We start from the raw sequence: 26655 nt of genomic DNA, 5'->3' as shown, positions 1-26655 counted from the left end.
GTGTGCAGCTAAATGAATAAAGCGACTGGAGTCAAAATGTGCTGCTCAACAGAAATAAAGAGGTAGCATGGTGGTTAGCACTGCTACCTCACAGCACCAGGGACCCAGGTTCGATTCCCGGCTTGGGTCACTATCTGTGCGGAGTCTGCACATTCTCCCCATCTACGTGGGTTTCCTCTGGGTGCTCCTGTTTCCTCCCACAGGGTTTGGTTGATTGGCCATGTTAAATTGACCCATAGTGTCAGGGACTTTAGCAGGGTAAATTCACGGGGTTGCGGGGATAGGGCCTGGGGTGGGATTGTTATCAGTGCAGGCTCGATAGGCCAAATGAGCTCCTTCTGCACCCTCGGGATTCTATGACTATGAAATTTTCTCATGCAGGGTTTTGTTGGAACGTGGTGTTGCCGAATTGCCTGCAGAGATTTAACTTTTAATGCTAATTAATTTTAATATGCTGAAAGATCTTCAATCAAACAAACCTGATTTTTGGCCAGAGTTGTTTTGAAGTGTGCTGGGATTTCTTGTGGCCAAGTTGGCTTGAAATGTATTAAAGGGCACAAGGTGTTAAGATCTCACGGCTTGTTCCCAAACAAAAGAGCTGAAGAAGGTTGGTTACAGAACTTTTGGAGCCAGTGTTTCCTTATATGGGCATTGGAATGTAGGCTTTGTGCAATAAGGCCGAAACATGATGGAGTCTGGAGGGCCCCAATCCTCCGTGCTGGCTCTATTTGGTTGGCCTAATTGAATGATGCAATCAGGTTTCTGATAAATTCATTGTCCAGTTGCCGGGGAACTTTTGGGGTATTTGGGGTATAAGGATGCTGGCACAAAGAGCTCTTGTGTTCAGTGAAAAATGATGTGGAGATGCCGGCGTTGGACTGGGGTGAACACAGTAAGAGTTTTAACAACACCAGGTTAAAGTCCAACAGGTTTATTTGGTAGCAAATGCCATTAGCTTTCGGAGCGTGCTACTCTTCGTCAGATGGAGTGGATATCTGTATTCTGTAACTGGAGTTTGTGTCTCTGTGCCTTGTTTATGAGCAGATATCCACTCCAGCTGACGAAGGAGCAGCGCTCCGAAAGCTAATGGTATTTGCTACCAAATAAACCTGTTGGACTTTAACCTGGTGTTGTTAAAACTCTTTCAGTGAAAAACCCAGGATCAAGGCTCACAGAAAAAGACAACATCTGGAAGAAGAGAAAGGCTGATATCCATGCGGCAAAACCCTGACCAGGTGTCAGATGGAAATGCAAGTGGAAATCAACCTTCAGTTGCGTAATGAATAGTGAGTATTTAGTTGATGCCTTGCAAGTGTTGACTATTGTCTAAAAAGCTACAAATAAAGAAAATTGTGTTTAAATATTTAAAGTCGACTTAGTGTCTTTATTCGCTATTCGAGGTTAAAACACAATGGAATGCCTTGCCACATGGAGCAGTTGAGATTGCACCTTGAAAGAAAGTTTGGATAAATATTTGAAGCAGATTGAAACAGGGCAAAGGGAAGGCAAAAAGGCAGTGAAATTAGTTTCATATTACATTAGGACTGTAAAGCTCCATGGTTCTAAGTGTCAAGTCTATAAGACCATAAGATATAGGAGCAGAATTAGGCCTGTCACATCTGCTTCACAATTCAATCATGATTGATAAGTTTCTCAACCCCACTCTCCTGCTTTTTCCCCATAATCCTTGATCGCTTTACCAATCAAGAACCTATCTTTCTCTGTCTTAAATGCACTCAATGACCTGGCCTCTACAGCCTTCGGTGGTAAGAAATTCCATAGATTCACCACCCTCTGGCTGAAGAAATCTGGCTGAATGAAAAGTTCTTATGAGGTTTGCAGTTCTCTTTCCCCATCATATTTTTTCAGACATTGTACTTACTTGCATATGGAGCAAACAAAGCATTTAGGGTGGTAGGTCTTTCCCAGCGCCGTGACTACCTCCCCCTCCACAAACTCTCCACAGCCCTGGCAACGGGTTCCATACAGCCGTTGGTAGTCCAGGGTACAAAGGTAATCGCTGTTCTTCATGAAAAATCCACCTTTGGCCAAGTCGCAGCCACAAACTGCAAAGCAAATGCAAATAAAATGGATGTTAAATCTCTAAATCAATAATTTCAAAACAAGCAAACCCATGTATGGGACTCCAGTACTTAATCCGCCAGTCATTATCCTGCACCCGAGTTTAGCTCCAGCTCAAAGTGATAAAAGCTCCTCTCACTGGTAGCTGAGAGACAGCTGTCCACCACAAAACAACTTAAAATTCAGTCAATGTTTAGTTATTCTTATATCTGAGATTCTCAGGGTTACAAAATAACCAGCAGCCCTTAATGGCATGGCCACATGGAATAGACTCCTGGAGGAGGTTCTCAATTTTGGGTTTAATTGACCAATTTATAAGGGAGCTTAAATGACATTTGTTGAGAAGGGGGAAATCAGTTACCGAGATACTAAGGGCAATGCTTTTCCCGATCTGAAGTTCCTTATGTAGCTGTAACAATCTCACACACTTTACCAACACCTTACTGATTAACAGTCAGATCAGGCATGTTTTACCGGAAAGTGAAGCAAGTTTTACTGCCAACTAATGCTGTTGTTCTGCTAGTCCACTCTCATTTTTAAAAAGGTGCAGCGATGGCGAGGAATGAGTTTGTTTTACTTTAGGTTTCTGAATTGTTCACCACAATAGTGATTGATGAGCAGAATAAGCACTGTGCCTCACAGTGCCAAGGACCCGGGTTCAATTCCCGGCTTGGGTCACTGTCTGTGCGGGAGTCTGCACATTCTCCCCATGTCTGCATGGGTTTCCTCCGGGTGCTCCGGTTTCCTCCCACAGTCCGAAAGACATTCCTGTGAGGTGCATTGGCCATGCTAAATTCCCCCTCAGTGTACCCAAACAGGCGCCGGAGTGTGGCGACGAGGGGATTTTCACAGTAACTTCATTGCAGTGTTAATGTAAGCCTACTTGTGACACTAATAAATAAACTTTAAACTTATTAAGCAGCAACAGTTACATATTAATTATTTGAGCTTTTTTATTATAATACCAGCATAACATGAAGTATGTCTTTCAGTTAAGAAAGTATTTATGGAATTCTGGCACCATTGGCTGCATATGTTGGACTGCCTTTTATCTGACAGATGCTGGCTGATCTGTTTGTTATAGATTTCCAGCATTTGTGGATACAGATTCAGAGGGCTGAACTGACTGAATCTGAAATCACATACAAGCAATGGTCTGTTTTATTTTAAACTAGTACACTGGATTCGGGGTAGGCCATTTAGGACGGAGATGAGGAGACATTTCTTCACCCAAAGAGTGGTGAGCCTGTGGAATTCATTACCACAGGAAGTAGTTGATGCCAAAACATTGAATGTATTCAAGAGGTGGCTGGATACAGCACGTGGGGCAAATGGGATCAAAGGTTGTAGGGAAAAAGCAGGATTAGGCTATTGAGTTGGACGATCAGCCATGATCGTGATTAATGGCGGAGCAGGCTCGAAGGGCCAAATGGTCTCCTCCTGCTCCTATCTTCTATGTTCCTATGTTTCTGAAAATAAACCCCACGTTTAAAAACTATTAAATAAGCTCAACGGGAAAGCTGAGCATTCTTTTTGTTAATGAATAATTTGTTATATAAAAGCACCGTACAAAATTCAATATGCATCACAGATGATACTATAATTTTTTTACACCAGTTGCAACATTGGATTTGTCATAAATGCTTAAGATTGGTTTTATTCTACAGTATATGCTTGCTCAGGTCTTTTCTGATGTCACATCAATGCAAAGTTACTTTAAATGAGAACCATGTGTTATGTATGTTGGGGCATGCTCCTTTAAGAGAACGGGTAAGATGACCCGAGACTCGGGTTCCACCCTGGGTGAAGCTTGCCTATGATGTGGAGATGCCGGCGTTGGACTGGGGTAAGCACAGTAAGAAGTCTAACAACACCAGGTTAAAGCCCAACAGGTTTATTTGGTAGCACAAGCTTTCGGAGTCTCGCTCCTTCTTCAGGTGAGTGAAGGAAGCTTGCCTTGCCAGTCTTGTGCTGACTGTGTTAATAAACTGTTCCAGTTAGTTTCCTACCACTGACCTTTGTGGTCTCTTATTAGTCTCAATATCAAACCTCAAACGTTACAGAGTGGGGCCCACTTTTCCTTGTTAAATGATGCTATGAATAATGATCGATCAGTAGGCTTCAGGCAAGAAATGGTCATGACTTTATAAGGTTAAGCAAACAATGTCAAGATAGTGTTTTTTTTAAATCCACTGGCCTTAATACCATGAATTGTATTAAATGACAATTTTACCATGTTTTGACGCTTATTTTCATTAGCTGCACACTTTAAATCTGCCTGTAGCACGCTGTTATAATTTTAAAGTAATGCCTTCGTCCTCAAAGAATGCCACTGGGAGAACATGTTTAATGTGCCTGGACTAAAGAGAAGGCGCAGAAGACAATGTTGAAGGAAATGAAGCCTAACCCTTGGAACATAGGTCCAATCTGGGCTTCTGAGGAAGTTGCTGCTCCTGCTGTAGCTGTGTCGGCAGCACAGACTAATGCCCGTATTCTGCTAACATTTCCATGGGTAGTGCTAGCGAAACCAGGCATGACCTGCTGAAATGGTAGACCGGGCAACTAAAACTTTTAAATGGATATAGTCTGAAGATGAACCTTGAAGCTTTCAAGTGATAGGGCTGTGGCGGCTTCCTTTGTCAGCTTGTTCCGCAATGGGGATGTCCTTGGGAAGAAAGACTGTTGATACACTCTCTTGGAAACAAATGGCTTCTGTGGTTTGTGTGGCTGGCTAGCTCATGTTTTGTCATTGGTGGGAGGGCAACAGGTACTTGTTTCTGTCAATTCCCACCAATCCATTCCATATCTTATAGAACATGGTCAGTCTATTTTTCTCCCTCTGCTGCAATGATTCCCATTCAAAACCTTTAATAAAAGATATGATGTGTATTTCCCATAGTGATTCGTGCAGAATTGTGCCACAGGTTCAGTCTTGTTTATATCTCTCACCATTTAAAGATCCCACTCAGCTTGCAGACTTGCGGAATGGACACATAAATGTTTGGTGAGCTATAACTCTGATACAGTTGTCGCAATGCCAAAGATTTCTCCTCAGAAGTGCAAGAACTCTGTTTGCTTTGGATGTTATCTGCTGAACGTGGAATCATGGAATCCCTACAGTGTAGGAGGATGGCCATTCGGTCCAACGAGTCCGCACCAACTCTCCGACAGAGCAGGCCCCCATAACCCCGCGCATTTACCCCACTAATCCCACAGACAGTGACCCAAAGCTAAAATTGAACCCGGGTCCCTGGCAGCAGTGCTAACCACTGCGCCGCAACAGAACTCTTCTACTTGCTCATGTTTAAGCACTTGGTCCAAGGCCCTCCTTGGCCTTGTACATCCACCCTGCCCGAGGATGTACCCTAAAAAAACAAGAGCTCTGGAAAAATCCATCCCATCTTCATGGCAGCAAGTTCCGTGTCCAGGTACAGGTCTTGGTCTCCCTCCTCTGCTTTTATTCTTTGCACAGGCTTTTTCCATTTTCACAGCCGATGACACAATCTTGAAGACAAGAGTTCTAATTGTAAAGCTATCCTAAACTAACCATCATTCTCTCCATTAATTCTAAGAAAAGGGAACTAAAAGAGAGAAACCTGCATACAAGCAAATGTAATATTGAACTAGAATTGAGCAAAGTTTAATAAAAGCAAATTACTGCGGATGCTGGAATCTGAAACCAAAGGAGAAAACGCTGGAAAATCTCAGCAGATCTTTCTGCATCTGTAAGGAGAAAAAAGATCTGACGTTTCAAGTCCAGATGACCCTTTGTCAAAGCTAGGGCAAATTTTAATTCTGGACAATAGTCAAAAGGGATTATATTTCAATAAATTAGAAAAGATGGTGCATTTCTGTAGACCGGAGAGATAAGAGATATAGCTGTAGCTCTTACCTTTCCCTTAGCAACAACATTTTTTTGCAAGGACACTTGTGATCATATGTCACCCTAAATCTGAAAGCTGCGGAATTTGCAGAACAGCATCAAACAACAAGTTGAGAGTCATTTAACATTAATCTCTCTAAATTCTGCAAGATGGAGATACACAACCTGGGGATTCAATGTGGCGGAGTGGTTAGCACTGCTGCCTCACAGCGTCAGGGACCCGGATTCCATTCCAGCTTTGGGTGACTGTGGAGTTTGCACATTCTCCCTGTATCTACGTGGGTTTCCTCCAGGTGCTCCGGTTTCCTCCCACAGTCCAAACATGTGCAGTTAGATCGATTGGCCGTGCTAAATTGCTCCTTAGTGTCCCAAGATGTGTAGGTTAGGGGGATTGGGCGTAGATGGGATGCTCTATTGGAGAGTTGGTGTAGACTTGATAGGCTGAATGGCCTTCTTCTGCACTGCAGGAATCTATGATACTATGAATCTTCCACCCCCCAAGGATCAACAGAGTAATGTAATTCTTAGTTATACATACATTCTACCAATATGGAGTCAGCTGTGAATCCTTGGACAGGCAGTCTAAAGGGGCTTGGCAATACATGTGCTGAGATTTAGACTGAATCTTCCAAAAGACAGTCAGAATCCTAGCTCATTTCTGTCTCTAAAATATTATCATGACTTTATCAATGTGTTGCTGGGTGAAAATAACCAACATTCATACTTGGAAAATTGATATAACATTGCAATGCTACAAAAGAAAGGAAGAACTTGTATCTATATAGCACCTTTCAAGACCTCAAGGTTCCCCCAAAGCATTTTATCCTGATTTTCATTAATAAAAGTTCCACTGTCCACTGGCAATCTGCTGCTTCAGTTATGAAACCTAATGCCCCCTGATATCCATAGAACCATAAAATCCCTACAGTGCAGAAGGAAGCCATTCGGTCCATCGAGTCAGCACCGACTTTCCCTCCCAACCTTCCACCCCTGCCCTGTCCCTGTAACCCCGTGCATTTAGCATGGTCAATCCACCTAACCTACACGTTTTTAGACTGTGGGAGGAAACCAGAGCACCCGGAGGAAACCCACGCAGACACGGGGAGAATGTGCAAACTCACCACAGACAGTCGCCCAAGGCCAGAATCGAACCCGGATTCCTGGAGCAGTGCTAACCACTGTGCCTCCCTCTTTTTACTATCCTCTATTTACCAGTGGTTAGATAGTCTGGCAAACATTAGTACAAGCTTCACAAACTTTAGTTTGAAACAATTTTTTTGCAGGACTTCTATTAAGTTATGTTTCCATGGTCGCAATGAAGATCCAAAGGTTAACTATGAATGCATGTCTATGCATACATCAACTAGTTAGCCTTCAACCCAGATTAGGTTTACTTCGCATTTCCAACTCACCTTTTTGTTCACTGAATGCCATTTAGGAAAATTCCATCAGGTAATTTTTATTTTAAAGATACAAATTCTGGCCTTGATCAAAATCCTGGAACTACAGCACTGTGGTCATACCTTCATCACTGTATCAGTTCAAGAAAGTTGGTCATCACAACCTTGTCGAGGGCAATTAGAGATAAGCAATAAACGCTGACCATGCCAATGATGCCTAAATCCTATGAATGAATTTGAAAAATCCTCCCTCCCCACTTTGCCAGGCACGGCACTGAGAGAGCAATCATAACGTGCACTATCTTTCCAGGCTACCACAACGTCCTGTACCTGACTCTGACTCATTATCCAACCCCCCTCCTCCCCATCACAACTACCTCTGGTACTATTGGATCGTGCTCCAGGAAGCAGGGAAAGAATAACATGCACAACTTCAGGCCTCAGAGGCAGATTTGACTGCAATCGCTAAGTGTTCTTTGGCTACAGGTGAGAAAAGCAGCCAGAAGGTTTCAAGGTTCAAAGATCAGCCAGATCACTGAAAAGGAAGGTGACCCGTTAAAAGTAAGAAGTTCATTAATCTCACCAAGGCAGGAAAGGTAACATAGCAGACAGCCAATCAGATCTTCACACCCAGCATAACCTTCACCCACTCGAAGCAACACTTGATTTTGATTTGATTTATTATTGTCACATGTATTAGCATACAGTGAAAAGTATTGTTTCTTGTGCGCTATACAGACAGAGCATACCGTTCATACAGAAGGAAATGAGGGAGTGCAGAATGTAGTGTTACAGTCATAGCTAGGGTGTGGGGAAAGATCAACTTAATGCAAGGCAAGTCCATTCAAAAATCCGACAGCAGCAGGGAAGAAGCAGTTCTTGAGTTGGTTAGTATGCGATCTCAGGCTTTTGTATCTTTTTCCCGACGGAAGGAGGTGGAAGAGAGAATGTCCGGGGTGCGTGGGGTCCTTAATTATGCTGGCTGCTTTGCCGAGGCAGCGGGAAGAGTAGACAGAGTCAATGGATGGGAGGCTGGTTTGCGTGATGGATTGGGCTACATTCACGACCTTTTGTAGTTCCTTGCGGTCTTGGGCAGAGCAGGAGGCATACCAAGCTGTCATACAACCAGAAGGAATGCTTTCTATGGTGCATCTGTAAAAGTTGGTGAGAGTCATAGCTGACATGTACAACCCGACCTTGACAGTGCAGTCTGGTTAAGGAGCTGGTTGGACTCTAGCTTGGCAACTTACACTAACCAGCCACTCTAACAGCAACAACTTTCACACACAACCCTAAACCACTTCCCCAACCTTACTAGACTGATCCCCCCTCACCCCCCTGCCCCCCGCAACATCATTTACTTCAGTTGGTGTACACACTTTAAATGCTAGCCGCCTTCTTCAATCTTCCTGCAGTGCAAAATGATGTACAAAGTCCTCCAGAGGAGACTACCAGTAGCATTCTACTCCAGTCATGAGGGATGCCAAGGTTGGCAGCACACTGCCAACACCAGGGTGATGGCAAAATGCCGACAGTGTTGTGCTAGAATTTGATGAGGTACCACACAGAAGCAACATTCTGTCATTTTCCTAATCCCAGAGAGTAAGGCTCTCATGCGGACATTTAATATTATTTAACTTGTTCCTACGTCTCCATTTGGCAGTTTTCAGCTCATTCACCATGTTAATTGTCTCTCAGCATTTGGATGATCATTTCCTCCCTCCTCTTGCCATCCTTTTACTCCAATGAGCAGCTTGCTTATATTTCATTTTAGATCTGATTTTGTAAGGAACGTCGACAAGCAGAATGCTAAGTGCATTTTCCACTTCCCAGTTGCTGAGAAACCTGCTGCGTGTTTCCAGGATTTTCTGGTTCTATTTCAAATTTTCAGCATCTGCATTTTCTCCCTTTCTCGACAAAGGGCTGAACAATCGACGCCAATATTTTCACCGCATTCCTTCCTGCAGAATGAAGGATTCAGGGTCGACCATTTAGGACGGAGATGAGGAGACATTTCTTCACCCAAAGAGTGGCGAGCCTGTGGAATTCATTACCACAGGAAGCAGCTGATGCCAAAACATTGAATGTATTCAAGAGGCGGCTGGATATCGCACTTGGGGCGAATGGGATCAAAGGGGAAAAAGCAGGATTAGGCTAGTGAGCTGGATGATCAGCCATGCCGCAGAGAGTGGTGGGAGTGTGGAATGAGCTGCCAGATAAAGTGGTAAATGCGGGGTCACTTTTAACATTTAAGAAAAACTTGGACGGGTTCATGGATGAGAGGGGTGTGGAGGGATATGGTCCAAGTGCAGGTCAGTGGGACTAGGCATAAAATGGTTCGGCACAGACAAGAAGGGCCAAAAGGCCTGTTTCTGAGCTGTAATTTTCTATGGTTCTATCGTAATGAATAGCGGAGCAGGCTCTAAGGGCTGGCTGGCCTCCTCCTGCTCTTCTATATTTCTATGAGGTACCTCTAAAACCAATTACTGTCAATCTTTGGTAAATTCTCATCCTGACTCTCCAACTTCATGTTTTACAAGTCAACAAATAAAAACCCCAGCTGCTGTTTTTCACATTTCCGCAGAATATTTACAGTAAATGTGATGACGAGGAAGATGTTATCATATCTGACCTATATAGATTACTTTTCTCTCTGTAGTCTTGTCTAACCAAATGAAATAGATCTGAATTTGTTGAGTACAATCAAGCCCATCCCACACAACAAAGAATTGCCATTGAAGAACTCTCCACTGGAAAAACCATTGATCCGGTATCCCATTATCCAGCTGCATGACAGACATCGTGAAGAGAAGCATGATTGTTGGTGACGATGTTCTTGCCTTATCTCATTTCCCATCAAACACTGATCATGTTAGGCTCAGTAATAATGTCATGCAGGACCATTCAGCTTACTCTCGGGAAACAAAATAAATGAGAAATAATGTCAAAGGCTTCATTCAAATCTGTATTTTTCCCACTCATGATTTCTATAGATAATTCAATTGGATTATCTAGCGGATCTTTCTGTCATGTGTACAGGGTCACATACCTACGTAACAAATAAATGCAAACACCGGACCCTCAATGTAATAACAAAATGCTTTTAAAAATGAAACACTGATTTTTTTAGGGGGATGTTTTGTTCTCGCCTTGATCCTGTTTTCCACTTGAAAGGAGGAGGTGGTGAAACTAAATTCCTAATTCCCACCATCTTCCCACAACAAGCCAACCAGTTACCAGCAATAGTGCTGAGGACTCGGTTCCTAAGATCTAGCCATGCCCCGAGCCAAGCAATTCCGATACGGCTACAACATTGGCATCTATCTGGAAAAATTAAAAATTGCCCAGCTGTGTCCTATCCATGCAAAAGCAGGACATATTCAACCTGGCCGATTACTGCCTCCAGTCTACTCTCGAACATTAGCAAAGTGATGGAAGGGGTCATCAACAATCAAGCGACACTTACTCACCAAATCCTGCTCACTGGCGGTCAGTTTCGGTTCTGCCAGGGCCACTCACTACACCGTTGATCAAAACATGGACAGAAGAGCTGAACTCAAGAACTGAGGTGAGAATGATTACCCTCAAGATCAAGGTGGCAGTTGGACCTAGGGTGGCACCAAGGAGTCCTAGCAAAACTGGAGTCTATGGGAATCAGTAGGAAAACTCTCCATTGATTGGAATCATACCTAGCACAAAGGTATATGGTTAAGGTTGTTGGAAGTCAACTATCTCATCTCCAGGACATGACAGCAAGGGTTCTGTCATCATGAGGTGGGATGTTCGCTGACAACTGCACAATGTTCAGCACCATTCATGACTCCTCAGAAACCTAAACAGTCCGTGTCCATATGCAGCAAGACCTGGAAAACATTCAGACTTGGGCTGAAACGTGGCAAGTAACATTCACACCAAGCAAGTGCCAGGCAATGACCATCTACATAGGAGAGCATCTAATCATCTCCCTTTGACATTCAATGCTACCATCACTGAATCCCCCACTGTGAACAACCCAGGGGTTACCATTTACCAGAAACTGAAATGGGGGGGACTAGTCATATAAATACTGTGGCTGTAAGAAGTCAGAAGTTGGGAATTCTGCAGTGAACAACTCACTTCCTGACTCCCCAAAGTGTGTCCACCATCAAAAAGGCACAAGTCAGGAGTGTGATGGGATACCCACCACTTGCCTGGATGAGTGTAGCTTCAACAACACTCAAGAAGCTTGACATCATCCAAAGCAGCCCAATTAATTTTACCATAATCTTAAACATTCACTCCCTCCACACAATGGCAGTAATTGCACCATCTTCAAAAACACCACAGCAACTCCTTTGACAGTACCTTCCAACCCCGCGATATCTACCACCTTGAAGGACAAGGGCAGCAGATGTCTGGGAAAACCACGTCCTGAAAATTCCCCTCCAAGTCACACACCATCCTGACTAGGGACTATATTGCTGTTCCTTCTCTGTAGCTGCACCACATGGTCTAAGCAGTTCAAGGAGGTGGTTCACCATCAACTTCTCAAGGGCAATTAAGGAAGGGCAATAAATGTTGGCCGAGCCAGCGACACCCAGATTCTGTGAAAGGTTACTAAATCTTTTTTAAAAATTAAACTAGATTCAAAAAGTGTGGCTAATGTTCAAACTAAAAGCGGGAGGGGTCTTCACTAGCCAATACAAAGTAGGTCCTGGAATATAGATAGCAAGGTCCACCTTCTGGTTCAAAGCAGAAATCAGTCCAGCCAGTGCTTCTTAAAGGGATCCCTGGATTCTGCTCATAAAAGCAGCAAAGCCAACAGAGTTTGCACAACATTTTCTGGCAGAAAAATCTTGCAATTATTTATCTGCAATGCGGTGAACAGTCATCTCACTTTACAAACAAATAATATGATCTGAGGATGTCAATTTGGAGCAGAGATTATGCTGAGTCAGTCTTGAGCTGCTGTAGAGTTTGTGATAAGCCAAAAGGTATCATGTGTACACGACAGTTAATGTATTCTGCTTCCCTCTGATTCAGATTTCTAACAGCCAGTTAGCAGATGCTAGCCATATATCTCAGAACAATATCAATGAGTTATTTACTTATTGAAGCTATCTAAAGAAAGGTGAAATTAAAATATCAAGTATACGTGACCATTATAGTCTTCAATACTGTCAGACCCCAGTATCTCTCTATACTAATGTAGATAAAGAATCTCCAATGTCCCCGGACCTTCAGCTGCTAGAAATCTGTCCATGTTCACACAAACTTCTTTTCTGCCCTCAACCCTCTGTCACAACAGAGCCAATCCCAATGCTCCCACACCCCTTCCCAGTCCTCCATAATTCCACCCAGCACTCAATTCCCCCACATCACAGGTCACTCCTCCACATGCTCGCTGACCCCAGTCTGCATCTAATGCTCTCAGACCCCATCACCTCCCTCCCAGTTCTCCCTGATCTGAGGCTTTGTACCCAATGCACCCAGACATTGGCAACTTTGCTCAGTGGTATTTTCAGAGAACCATTTTCCAGGGATCCCTGATCTCAGGCCATGTCTCAGTGCTCCTCAAATTCCTTTGCAGTGTTCCTAGATCTGGAATGCTCTTCCAAGGCTCACCTTTGGCCCCACTCAAAGTATTACAAGACCAGAAGTTTATATTCAAATATTGCCAGATCCCAGACAGCTAATCAATGTTCCCAAACCCCAGGGTCACTCCCAACATTGATCCTTGATAATACACAACACCCTTGGTCATTTAAAACATCAACTCACTCTGAGTTATACCTAGCGGTATCAGTTGGTATGTTATAAAATCTTCTTCCAAGTAGAATGCTTCTATTGTGTGCAAGATGCAACACTCCAGTCATCAAGGGCTGGATTTTATAAGTTGGGGCAAATCCACACTATCTCTCCCATCCCCCCGCCTCCCCCCAGTGGGTAGGCGTGTAAGTATTTAATGGCCATTACTTTGTTCAAGGCATGATGCCCATGGCATTTATGTGCCCTCTGCCCGCAAACCCACAGATGGATAAAAAGGCCAGAAGATCCAGCCCCATTCTTCATGACACATGCAAAAGATATTTGCCAAGGGAAGGAAAGTCACCCCATGCCTTTTTGAATTTAAACCAACACGTGAACTCATTATCCTCAGCTGCTATAGCTATAGTTACAAGTAGCTGTATAATTTCCTGAATTGTCGTGGGAAATATTTACATTGTATTCTTCAAGGGAAAGGGCAGGATAGGAGCTAAACAGCATAGTCCTGTTCTATACCAAGTCCACCAGTGATCAAGACTGTGAGAGATCCGAGAAGCATATTTCATAACTATCATGCTATACTATTCTAAATTCCAGCATTATATTGGAAAGGTAAGACGCTCTCAACGCTGTTGACATATCACCATTTATTGTTGATAAATGCACGGTGGCTCAGTGGTTAGCAATGCTGCCTCACAGCGCCAGGGACCTGGGTTCAATTCTGGCCTTGGGTGGCTGTCTGTGTGGAGTGTGCACATTCTCCCCATGTCTGCATGGGTTTCCTCCGGGTGCTCCTGTTTCCTCCCACACTCCAAAGATGTGCAGGTTAGGTTGATTAGCCATGATATAAACAGTGTAGCTGAGGAGGATTAGCAGGTTAAATATAGGGGTAGGACCCAAGTAGGATGCTCTGTCGGAGAGTTGGTGCAGACCCTATGGGCCGATTGGCCTCATACTGCACTGTAGGGATTCTATGACTCTAAATGTAGTTTTGCGTCAGCCTTAGACAGATCACATTGCCTTTTTGATTGTGGTTTAGCCTCTATTTAATTTATGCAATTGAAATCTGGGAATATGAAAGCAGAAATAAGATCTAGTATGGGATTTCTCAACGATGGGCCGCGCTGACTACAGAGCGAGCTGAAAGGAGTTGTGGAAATGGACAAGTCAGATTTTTCAAACCAGACCACAATATTGGACATTCTGGACACTCTTCTAAGTTAACTCTCTGGGCAGGCAACGGTTGAAGAGCACAGCTGAAAACTTGCAAAATTTCAGTGCTTACCATGGATTGGAATGCTGCCTGTGGAAGACTTTTGTGTGATTTTACACCCCCAAATCTCACAAACAAACAGAATTTTGTTCCAAGCAGGTGTCAGCAAGCAACATCTCTCTCATGCTGTGTGAAGTGCTTGAATGGAAACACCACAATGTGCCTTTACATTTAGTAATATCCTGTACAGATTTCCGAAAGAACTGCACAAATAAGGGATCAAAAGAAGTTCAGGAAATACAGATAAGCCTTTCCTGATTCTGCAACTGAAACAATGTGCAACCTAAACTACTCAACAACTCGGAATAAAGTGATACTTCAATTACATTTGAAAAGGCATATTTTTGGCTCAGAACTTTGCAAATGTCAGACCAGTTAGTGCTAATTGAAATAATGAAATACATCATGAGGTTTTACAATCCTGAATTTTGTAAGGTTCAACAGTTACACAGTAACATCCACTTAAATGTTTCAGAAGGGCAGCTGGATACGGACAGGAAGGAAAAAGGGATAGAAAGATGCACTGATAGTATTCAATTAACTAGTATGGGAGGAGGCTTGTGTGGAACATATACACTGGCCTTGGCCAGTTAGATGGAAAGATCCAATGCTGTGCATTCAATTTGACATAATTGACATAAGGTTACTGACCTTTTACTTAATTATGTCAAAGGTGAAGATTGCCTGACTGTAAGACGCAGGAGCAGCACGGTGGCACAGTGGTTAGTATTGCTGCCTCACAGCGCCAGGGACCCAGGTTCAGTTATGGCCTCGGATCACTGTCTGTATGGAGTTTGCATGTTCTCCTTGTGTGGGTTTCCTCCAAGTGCTCCAGTTTTCCCCCACACTCTAAAGATGTGCCGGTTAGGTTGATTGGGCGTGCTAAATTGCCTCTGTTAGGGAGACTAGCAGGGTAAATCCGTGTGGTTAAAGGGATAGGGTCTGGGTGGGATTGGTGTTGGTGCGGGCTCAATGGACCAAATGGGATTCTATGATTCCAGGAGCAGCCTTTCCCTATGGTGCATAATAGAATCACAGAATACTACAGTGCAGAAGAAGCCTTTTAACCCATCGTGTCTGCATTGATGCATAAAAGGCCCTGACCTCCCCACCTAATCTCACTTGCCAGCACTTGGCCCATAGCCTTGAATGTTATGGTGTGCCAAATACTCATTCAGGTACTTTTTAAAGGATGTGAGGCAACCCGCCTCTTCCACCCTCCCAGGCAGCGCATTCCAGACCGTCACCACCCTCTGGGTAAAAACCTCAAATCTCCCCTAAACCTCCCACCCCTCACTTTTAACTTGTGTCTCCTCGTAACTGACCCTTCAACTAAGGGGAATAGCTGCTCCCTATCCAATGCCCCTCATATTCTTGAGTACCTCAATTGAGTCGCCCCTCAATCTTCTCTGCTCCAGAGAAAACAACCCAAGCCTATCCAAAGTCTCTTTGTAACTTAGGTGTTCCATCCCAGGCAACATCCTGGTGAATCTCTTCTGCATCCCTTCCAGTGCGATCGCATCCTTCCTATAATGTAGTGACCAGAACTGCACACGGTACTCCAGCTATGGCCTCCCAAAGTTCTACACAACTCCAATATGACCTCTCTGCTTTTGTAATCTATAACCTGATTGATAAAGGCAAGTGTGCCGTATGCCGTTTTCACCACCCTATTAACCTGCCCTTAACAAAGAACAAAGAACAATACAGCACAGGAACAGGCCCTTCGGCCCTCCAAGCCCGCGCCGATCCCTGGTCCAAACTAGACCATTCTTTTGTATCCCTCCATTCCCACTCCGTTCATATGGCTATCTAGATAAGTCTTAAACGTTCCCAGTGTGTCCGCCTCCACCACCTTGCCTGGCAACGCATTCCAGGCCCCCACCACCCTCTGTGTAAAATACGTCCTTCTGATATCCGTGTTAAACCCCCCCCCCCCTCACCTTGAACCTATGACCGCTCGCGAACGTCACCACCGATCTGGGAAAAAGCTTCCCACCGTTCACCCTATCTATGCCTTTCATAATTTTATACACCTCTATTAGGTCACCCCTCATCCTCCGTCTTTCCAGTGAGAACAACCCCAGTTTACCCAATCTCTCCTTATAACTAAGCCCTTCCATACCAGGCAACATCATGGTAAACCTCCTCTGCACTCTCTCTAAAGCCTCCACGTCCTTCCGGTAGTGTGGCGACCAGAACTGGGCGCAGAACTGCCTTCAGAGATCTATGGACAAACACCAAAGTCCCTTTGTTCTTCAGAACTTTCCAGTGTCAGACTAAATAAATAAAGGATGGTGGTGACAGAAATCGGCTTATGGCTGAATTACCACAAAGATGCTTCAGCTCCATACAAACATACATAGGAGCTGGGAGCAGGAGTAGGCCACTCGGCCCGTAAGCTTTTCTAACTGCCCTGCTATAGCATCTTTAATAATTGCTTCTAACATCTTCCCCATGACAGATGTTTAGATGACAGGCCTGTAGTATCCTGCTTTCTGTCTCTCTACCTTCTTGAATAAAGGAGTTACACTTGCTATTTTCCAATCTAATGGAACTTTCTCCGTCTAAAAATCCCAAATCCAAATTGCCCAGCTTTCTTTTCCTGGTTATAATTGGCCAGTGACCTGCAAACATTACATCCACAATGCCAATCTGGGACACATGGGGTGCACATGTTGAAGCAACAAATGCAGTCGGCACATGTTTCCTGACTCTGGGTGGAATTTTACTGGCATGTCCGCCCGAGGCCAGAGAATGCTGTTCCCTGAGCCTCGACCGCCTCCAGAATCGGGGCAGGCGTGCCGGTAAAATTCCAGCCTCTGTCTTTAGTAACACCTTGGGAAATTGTGGACATTATTTCCCTCAATTTCAGGAGGACAATGGTTTCTAATGACTCATCACCTAAAAGCAATCTGGGAATTTATCAGGGGAAATGGATAAAAGCTCTTTTCAATAATCCTTGAGTATTGCCTAGAATATTTAATTACATATATCTTTGTATTCTGCATGGTAATTGCCATGTTATTCACTGCCTATTAACATCAAGATTACATTCTCTTCTCTCTGTGATTAATTACGAAGAAGTACTTGCCTTTAGTTCAAATCCAAATTAGTAACTTCTTAAAACTTTTTCTGGCATGAAATATTCAATAGGCACTATGGATCACATACACAAATCAAAGACTGGAAATATTATCTGTAGAAGCTATCATAGGCTGAAAAATACTGCCCAGGTTTCAAAAGTAACAATCCTCAAGGACACTGGTCCACAAGTCATTTCAGCTCTTCATGATTTGCTTGCTTTCCCATTGGGGTTTATCATAGAAAATCATAGAAACCCTACAGTGCAGAAGGAGGCCATTCGGCCCATCGAGTCTGCACCGACCACAATCCCACCCAGGCCCTACCCCCACATATTTACCCGCTAATCCCTCTAACCTACGCATTTTAGGATTCTAAGGGGCAATTTTTAACCTGGCCAATCAACCTAACCCGCACATCTTTGGACTGTGGGAGGAAACCGGAGCACCCGGAGGAAACCCACGCAGACACGAGGAGAACGTGCAAACTCCACACAGACAGTGACCCGAGCCGGGAATCGAACCCGGGACCCTGGAGCTGTGAAGCAGCAGTGCTAACCACTGTGCTACCGTGCCGCCCTGTATGATTCCCTGTAGATGGTGTTTGGGCAATTGTGCAGAATGGCTAGGGACTGTGGCAGGTAACAGAACACCAGGAACAGTAAGTAAATTAAAGTCTGGTATGCTTCAACAAATAGACCTTACTCAATCTGACACCATCAGCTATTCGTGCAGTTCAGTAAAACTGGTGTTTGTCGTTCCCCAATTGTCCTGGAACTAAGTGGCTTGTCAAGCCACGACTGAGGTTGAGGGGCGACCTAATAGAAGTCTACAAGATTATGAGAGGCATGAACAGAGTGGATAGTCAGAAGCTTTTTCCCAGGGTGGAGTCGATTACTAGCGGGCACAGGTTTAAGGTGCGAGGGACAAGGTTTAAAGGAGATATACGAGGCAGATTTTTTACACAGGGAGTAGTGGGCGCCTGGAACTCATTGCTAGGGGAGGTAGTGGAAGCGGATACGGTAGTGACTTTTAAGGGGCGTCTTGACAAATGCATGAATAGGATGAGAATAGAGGGATATGGTCCCCAAAAGGGTAGGGGGGTTAAGTCAGGCAGCATGGTCGGTGCAGACTTGGAGGGCCGAAGGGCCTGTTCCTGTGCTGTAATTTTCTTTGTTCTTATTTCAGAGGGCAGCTAAGCGCAACCACATTGCAGTACAGGTGGAGGCACATGTCAGTGAAGGCCAGGTAAGATCTTGGAAGATTTCCTTCCCTAAAGAACTTTAGTGAAACAAATGGACTTTTACAACAATTGATAATAGTTGTTATGGTCACCATCACTAGCTTCATATGCTCAGTTTATTAATTGAATTCAAGTTCCACCAGTTGCTATGGTGGTGAATCAATGGGCATTAGTCTGGGCCTCTAGATTACTAGTCCAGTGACATTATCACTATGCCACCATCTCTTCCCTGCCATCTGATCTCCAGGAGCTTCAGAAGGCAGCTCGGATGAAGGTGGCCAGGTTTCTTGGCATGGTGCTTGCATATGGTTCAAACCTCCATTGTGCAGAGCAGAGTGGGCAAGACTATTGCTCAAGAGGTTTTCTGTTCGGTAGGTAGACTTTCTCCTCTTGATTCCCAGATTGATGTTTGAAGTCTGCCAAAGCCTACACTTGGGCGGTATGGTAGCACAGTAGTAAGCACTGCTGCCTCACAGCGTCAGGGACCCGGTTTTGATTCCTGGCTTGGGTCACTGTCTGTGTAGAAATTGCACGTTCTCCCCGTGTCTGCGTGGGTTTCCTCCGGGTGCTCCAGTTTGCTCCCACATTCTGAAAGACGTGTTGGTTAGGTGCATTGACCTGAACAAGTGCCAGACTGTGGCAACTAGGGGAATTTCACAGTAACTTCATTGCAGTGTTAATGTAAGCCTTACTTGTGACTAATAAATAAACTTTAACTTTAAACTTTGCTATGGCAATGCTTGCAAATTTCTCATCATCAATATGGACGGCTCAAGAGATAAGTGAACTTATCCGTTGCTGATATGTTGTGAAATCTCAGGCTTGATATTGGGCTTTCCACAAACAGGCTGGGATGTTACTTTAGTTTGCTTTATGCTGATCGTAAGGCTGAAGTTGTCACATGCATTGAAGAGCAAATCCATGCGACAGTGCGGAACCAGCTCTGAACCAGTGGTCAGTGCATAATCATCGGCAAACAGGAAATTGAGAAGTATGTTGAGGAGGAGGGATTGGTGGGGTAAGTATGTGGAGTTGTGGGGGTAGGGCAGGGGTGGGCCTGGGTAAGATGCTCTGTTGGAGAGTCAATGCAGACTCGATTGGCCGAATGGCCTCTTCCAGCACTGTAGAGATTCTATGATTCTATGTCATTTGAGACTTTGGTCTTTGCCTGGAATAGTCTGAGATTAAGCAGCTTCTCGACTCTGCAATATCTAATTTTGATGCCAGGATCACCATCATGGAAGGCATTGGAGAGCACGGCACAGGCTGAAGAGGGTTGGCGCTAACACAGAGACCTGTTTAACTCCATTAGTGCCTGGAAATAGATCAGAGGATACACCATCATCAGGGAATCATGCCATCAGTAAAACTATCAGTACAAAGAGATTTGGATCTATTTGTGCTGATGTCTGTGAAATAGACAGAAAACTTTAGTGTAAAGAGAGTGTAAAAAAGTTTTTTTAAATGATAGTCTAATCTGAACAAGGATTAAGTAATTGATCCAAGATCAATTGGTTCATTCATGTTGTTCATGTTTCCTTGTTCAAATCCTGGCTGGAATTCTCCAACCTCACCCATGGCCTGGATTCTCCAGTCCCGCTGCTGTCATTGGAGATTTGGCTGAGCGTCAAATTCTCCATTCTCGCTGGCAGCAGTAGCAGGGACATCGGAGAATCCAAGCCCGTTTGAGTTATATCCCACTATGCTCCAGCTACTTGTTGCCTCTATCACTAAGGGAGTGGACGCTGTATCTCGAATCATTTGTATATTTTCAAAGTAATTTTCTTGTCTTTGTTTTTAATCAAAAACTCAGCCAACTATTCACATTGTTCAGATAATGTTATGGTGGACCAACAGCCCAGAGGTCTTGACTTCTAATCATCTCAGAACAAGCTGTAAAATTGAATCCACTAAACTTGGAAAATGTATGGGCCAGCAACAAAAATGAAACATTTCACCATCTGTCCACTTAATGCAAAAACTCACAAATGACCCGAAAGGAACTTAACAGTCCTCCAGAATTCCCAACTGTGATAGGATGATGTCTGATCACAATCAAATTTTTAACCGACTCTCGCTGGAATTACATTTTGGTCTCTGCCTTTCTTTTGTCTCTCTTCAATGACCACATACCATCGTCTAACAGCCTTCCATTCAACAATATCATCCCTACTCCTTTGTTAATCCAATCCTAGGTTTCCATTCCCTCCCCAGTCTCTGTCTCCCTCCAAGCCCCCATTCCCCAGTCTCTGCCCCTCTCCGAGCCCCCATTCCCCAGTCTCTGCCCCTCTCCGAGCCCCCATTCCCCAGTCTCTGCTCCTCTCCGAGCCCCCATCCCCCAGTCTCTGCCCCTCTCCGAGCCCCCATTCCCCAGTCTCTGCCCCTCTCCGAGCCCCCATTCCCCAGTCTCTGCCCCTCTCCAAGCCCCCATTCCCCAGTCTCTGCCCCTCTCCGAGCCCCCATCCCCCAGTCTCTGCCCCTCTCCAAGCCCCCATTCCCCAGTCTCTGCCCCTCTCCAAGCCCCCATTCCCCAGTCTCTGCCTCTCTCCGAGCCCCCATTCCCCAGTCTCCATCTCTCTCCGAGCCCCCATTTCACAGTCTCCATTTCTGTCTGGGTCCCCGTTCTCCAGTCTCCATCTCTCCCTGGTTCCAATCCTTGTTTCACTCTTGCTCTCACACTCGAAGGCCTCCGATTTCAGACTCCCCACTTTCTGCGACCCTTCCCTGATTTCAAAGTCTACCCCCAGTTCCCCACTCTCCCCAGGCTGATCCCATTTTACTATAAGTACCAGCTCGAAGCAGCAACCAATGCGCAGCACGGAAAGATTAATGCAGTTCAATCCATTCCGACGTCAGGCTAAGAGTTAGTCATTACTTACAACGCCTCACAACAGTGTCTGTTGTTCATGTGAGCGTGTCATGGCTGGAGATTCAGATCACTGATCTCCCAGGCTGCTGTGAGGCAGCGCTCAGCATAAGAATCCCATATCCTGGAAAAATCCTGGTGGCTCTGGAAGGCTTTTTAACCTCACGTCCTGACCTGATCTGACCTGCATCTATCTATAGCTCGTGCTGTCCTTTCTTTTGACTGCCAATGTCCCGGCAAATCCCTCAGTTGGAAAGAAAAAAAACAAATGCTGGAAAATGTTTGGAAAATTCAGCAGGTCTGGCAACATATGTCGAGAGAGAATCAGAGTTAACATTTTGCGTCAAATATGGCTCTTCTTCAGTTGTGCGGCTGATATGTTTACCGCTATTAGGGCTTGGCAGAAAAGGTGGCCGTGTTAGTGTCAGCCGGGGGACAAACAAACACAAATGTACTCAAACATTTACACACATTTTCTACACGGCACAAGTCTGTGTACAGATGGATAAACCAGGCATTTTGTGAAGGGAATGCTGATCACATGCCGAGTCAGGCAGCTGGTACATACCTCCAAGCCAAACCTCCAGCTGAGACAAACATTACGAATGGAAGTCAATATTTCTCTTTTCATACGAAAGGAGACATGGGAGGCAGAAATGTTACATTTCCAGATTAGCTGTTTATCACTTCTCCTCATTTAGAGATTAGCAAAACGACAGAACATGGTGATTACTGTGTGGCTAATGTTTAAATAAGTAGCATTGTTAAAGCCAACAGCAGTGCAGCTCGAATGTTTCAGCTACTTTTATACCGGCACGCTCTCAGTTTGATGTTCTGCCACACTTGCATTTGTGAGCAGGCCTAGCTGTGAATATTGTCAAATCCAGTTCCCTTATCAAAGAACAAAGAACATAGAACAGTACAGCACAGGAAACAGGCCCTTCGGCCCTCCAAGCCTGTGCCGCTCCTTGGTCCAACTAGACCAATCGTTTGTATCCCTCCATTCCCAGGCTGCTCATGTGACTATCCAGGTAAGTCTTAAACGATGTCAGCGTGCCTGCCTCCACCACCCTACTTGGCAGCGCATTCCAGGCCCCCACCACCCTCTGTGTAAAAAACGTCCCTCTGATGTCTGAGTTATACTTCGCCCCTCTCAGCTTGAGCCCGTGACCCCTCGTGATCATCACCTCCGACCTGGGAAAAAGCTTCCCACTGTTCACCCTATCTATACCCTTCATAATCTTGTATACCTCTATTAGATCTCCCCTCATTCTCCGTCTTTCCAAGGAGAACAACCCCAGTCTACCCAATCTCTCCTCATAGCTAAGACCCTCCATACCAGGCAACATCCTGGTAAACCTTCTCTGCACTCTCTCCAATGCCTCCACGTCCTTCTGGTAGTGCGGCGACCAGAACTGGACGCAGTACTCCAAATGTGGCCGAACCAGCGTTCTATACAGCTGCATCATCAGACTCCAGCTTTTATACTCTATACCCCGTCCTATAAAGGCAAGCATACCATATGCTTGGTATCCTGACAACAGACTTGTGCATACAGGAAAAAAATTGAGTCTGCTTTCCACCAGGATAAAAAAAAAAGCCACAATGCATTGAAGGGAAGCTGAGTTAAGCATATGAAGGAGAAAGGAATGGATGTATTTATTTGTGTCACAAGTAGGCTTACATTAACACTGCAATGAAGTTATTGTGAAAATTCCCTAGTCGCCACACTCCGGCGCCTGTTCGGGTACACTGAGGGAGAATTTAGCACGGCCAGTGCACCGAACCAGCACGTTTTTGCACTGTGGGAGGAAACCGGAGCACCCGGAGGAAACCCACGCAGATGTGGGGCAGACTCCACACAGACAGTCACCCGAGGCCGGGAATCAAACCCGGGCACAGGGAGGCAGCAGTGCTAACCACTGTGCCACCCACATGTATATGAGGGAGAAAGGAATGGATGTATAGATTAAGTAGGATGGGAGGAGGTTCATATGGAGCTCGAATACCAGCAATGACCAGTTAGGCCAAATGGCCTGTTTCTGCGCTGTAAATTGGATGCAACAATATGAACAGTGGAAGCCAGCTGAAGGAAACTGGTGTAGTGGAATCCATCAAATCAGCATCTCAATAAAACCACCTTTACATGAACGGAGTGCAGCGTGCTGCATATATACAGTTCTTCTGTATAAATAGCAGGACTTGACAACCTATATTTTCAAATCAACCATCAAATTAAGGGCTCTCTTCCCACCAGAAAGAACAATGAGTTATTTTTATGTAAATTGCTGACAGACTAAATCGTTTCTGAGCGGTAAAATGATTACCTGGTCTTTGTGACTGACAGGTTTACTTTGTGGCAATGATTGGTTTCATGAGACACACATATCAGGAACAAGGGGCCAAGCAACGCAAAGAAAAACACCTACCTGTAGTTGGAAGAGATCACAAAATGGAACGGAGAAGAGAAAAAAATCTCTTCTCAGGTAATAGGTGGGTTAAAAAAATTGCCTTAGTCTTTACTACCATTGGGTGTCACCATTCAGATTTGGAAAGCATGAACTTGATATTTAGAAACTAACTGTAAGCGGTTAAGCTATATCAGCATTCAAAGTTAAGACAAAGTAATAATTTTTAGTAACAGTGCATACAGTTATAATTGACAAGATAAGAATTACACACGTGTATTTTGTTAAACAGTTGAGCCATTCCTAAATGGCTCACTGCCTCACAGCGCCAGGTTCGATTCCAGCCTTGGATGACTCCAAAGATGTGCAGGTTAGGTTGACTGGCCGTGCTAAAATTGCCCCTTAGTGTCCTGAGATGAGTAGGTTAGAGGATATGTGGGGATATGGGAGTATGGCCTGGGTGGGATTGTGGATGGTGCAGGCTCGATGGGCCAAATGGTCTCTTTCTGCACTGTAGGGTTTCTATGATTCTATGACTGTCTGTGCGGAGTCTGCACGTTCACCCCATATCTGCGTGGGTTTCCTCCGGATGCTCCGGTTTCCTCCCACAGTCCGAAAGACGTGCTGGTTAAGTCAATTGGCCACATTAAATTCTCCCTCAGTGCTAAATTCTCCCTCAGGCGCCGGAGTGTGGCGACTAGGGAATTTTCACAGTAACTTCAGTGTTAATGTAAGCCTAGTTGTGACACTAATGAATAAACTTGCAAACTGAGAAAGTATTATGTGTAGTTTAACTGCTTTCGGAATTTTCCATTTTTAATATGACAAGGACAACTCTGCTGACTTCCCTCAGAAAAATATTTTCTTCAATGATGCTTAATGATTGGCATGTTTCAGGCTTCAGAATCTCTGATCATGTTGTTTCATCATTGAGAAGAATTTGGGATTGGGATTTGCAATGGGCATCAGAACGAGATTGGATTTCTCCATTGTGGATCTCACGTTGACATAGTTTTAAAATATATCCCAAACTGTATAATGATTTAACTCAACTCTTTTACTCAGGAAAGAACTGGAATGAATGCATTGGCTACCAAAATGTAAGGGGAGTTAGCAACAGAACAAAAACACATATATGGAAATCAAATGAAAGGATATATCTGAGGTATGAAAATCATTATAATTTAAGAATGCATATATGAAAAGTGTCAGTCTATTCAGCCGTCATATTTGGCAGGCCCTCTTTCACACTCTATTCTGTCCATTCCTTATATGAAGTACAAAAAACAAAGAACATTACAGCACAGGAACAGGACCTTCAGCCCACCAGGCCTGTGCCGACACATGACGTCTTTCTAAACTAAAGACCATTTGCCTCCAAGCAGTGTGTATCCCTCTATTCCCTGCCTGTATCTGTCAAGGTACCTCTTAAACGTTGCTATTGTACCTGCTGCTACCACCTCCTTTGGCAGGCACTTACCATCCTCCGTGTTAAAAAAAAGCTTGCCTCTCATATCTCCTTTAGACTTTCCCCCTTTTACCTTAAACCCTATGTCCCCTAGTACATAAGAACATAAGAAATAGGAGCAGGAGTAGGCCATCTAGCCCCTCAAGCCTGCCCCGCCATTCAATAAGATCATGACTGATCTGAAGTGGATCAGTTCCACTTACCCGCCTGATCCCTATAATCCCTAATTCCCTTACCGATCAGGAATCCATCTATCCGTGATTTAAACATATTCAACGAGGCAGCCTCCACCACTTCAGTGGGCAGAGAATTCCAGAGATTCACCACCCTCTGAGAGAAGAAGTTCCTCCTCAACTCTGTCCTAAACTGACCCCCCTTTATTTTGAGGCTGTGCCTTCTAGTTCTAGTTTCCTTTCTAAGTGGAAAGAATCTCTCCACCTCTACCCGATCCAGCCCCTTCATTATCTTATAGGTCTCTATAAGATCCCCCCTCAGCCTTCTAAATTCCAACGAGTACAAACCCAATCTGCTCAGTCTCTCCTCATAATCAACACCTCTCATCTCTGGTATCAACCTGGTAGTAATAGACATTTCTACCCTGGGAAAAAGACTGACCATCCATTCCTCTCATAATTATGTAAACTTCTGTCGGTAATATTTTAACTACTCTTTTGCGGCCGATTGCTTTTTTCCCAATGAAAGTTCAGAGTGTCTGTAAACCATGACATTACAATGCAATGTAACAAAATAACTATTCTCAGTATTTGTTTTTCTCAATTACAGTTCACTTTCCAAGTAGCCGGACTTGGCTCGAATGGGTATTCATTCTCCTGGCCATAGGTGCAAAGTGAATTCCGATTAACAGAGGAAACAGAGAACAACTTTTCCAGCTGTTTGATCAGATACGGAACACAGTGATGGTTCTCCTCTAAACCTGGCTTTCCTGTTCCAACAGAACAATGCTGTTTGCTAATAGTGGATTGAGATCTGCCAAGCAGCAGAAGGAGAAGCCAAAACAGCAGCTATTTTGCTCTTAATTCATTCTCGGCATGTAGGTGTTGCTGGCAAGGCTTTTATTGCCCATTCTTAATTGCCCTTGAGAACTGCTGCAGTCTGTGTGGTGAGGGTGCTATCACAGGACACTTAAACAGAGAGTTCTGGGATTTTGACCCAGCAATGACCCTCAGTGTCAGGGGGACCAGCA

The 26655-nt window shown here is 44.5% G+C and overlaps 1 protein-coding gene across 1 annotated transcript in view; it reads right to left on the bottom strand.

Moving 5' to 3' along the window:
• ablim1b (actin binding LIM protein 1b) overlaps positions 1-26655 on the bottom strand; it is a 261285-nt gene that overhangs the window by 157192 nt on the left and 77438 nt on the right. Inside the window, exon 3 of the mRNA XM_078223256.1 lies at positions 1883-2066. Coding sequence (XP_078079382.1) covers positions 1883-2066 — 184 coding nt within the window. The remainder of the gene's footprint in view (positions 1-1882; positions 2067-26655) is intronic.

Source organism: Mustelus asterias, chromosome 11 (assembly GCF_964213995.1).
Source record: "Mustelus asterias chromosome 11, sMusAst1.hap1.1, whole genome shotgun sequence".
NCBI lineage: Eukaryota > Metazoa > Chordata > Chondrichthyes > Carcharhiniformes > Triakidae > Mustelus > Mustelus asterias.
Note: the sequence above shows the minus strand (reverse complement) of the source record. Positions and strands in the feature narration are given on the sequence as shown.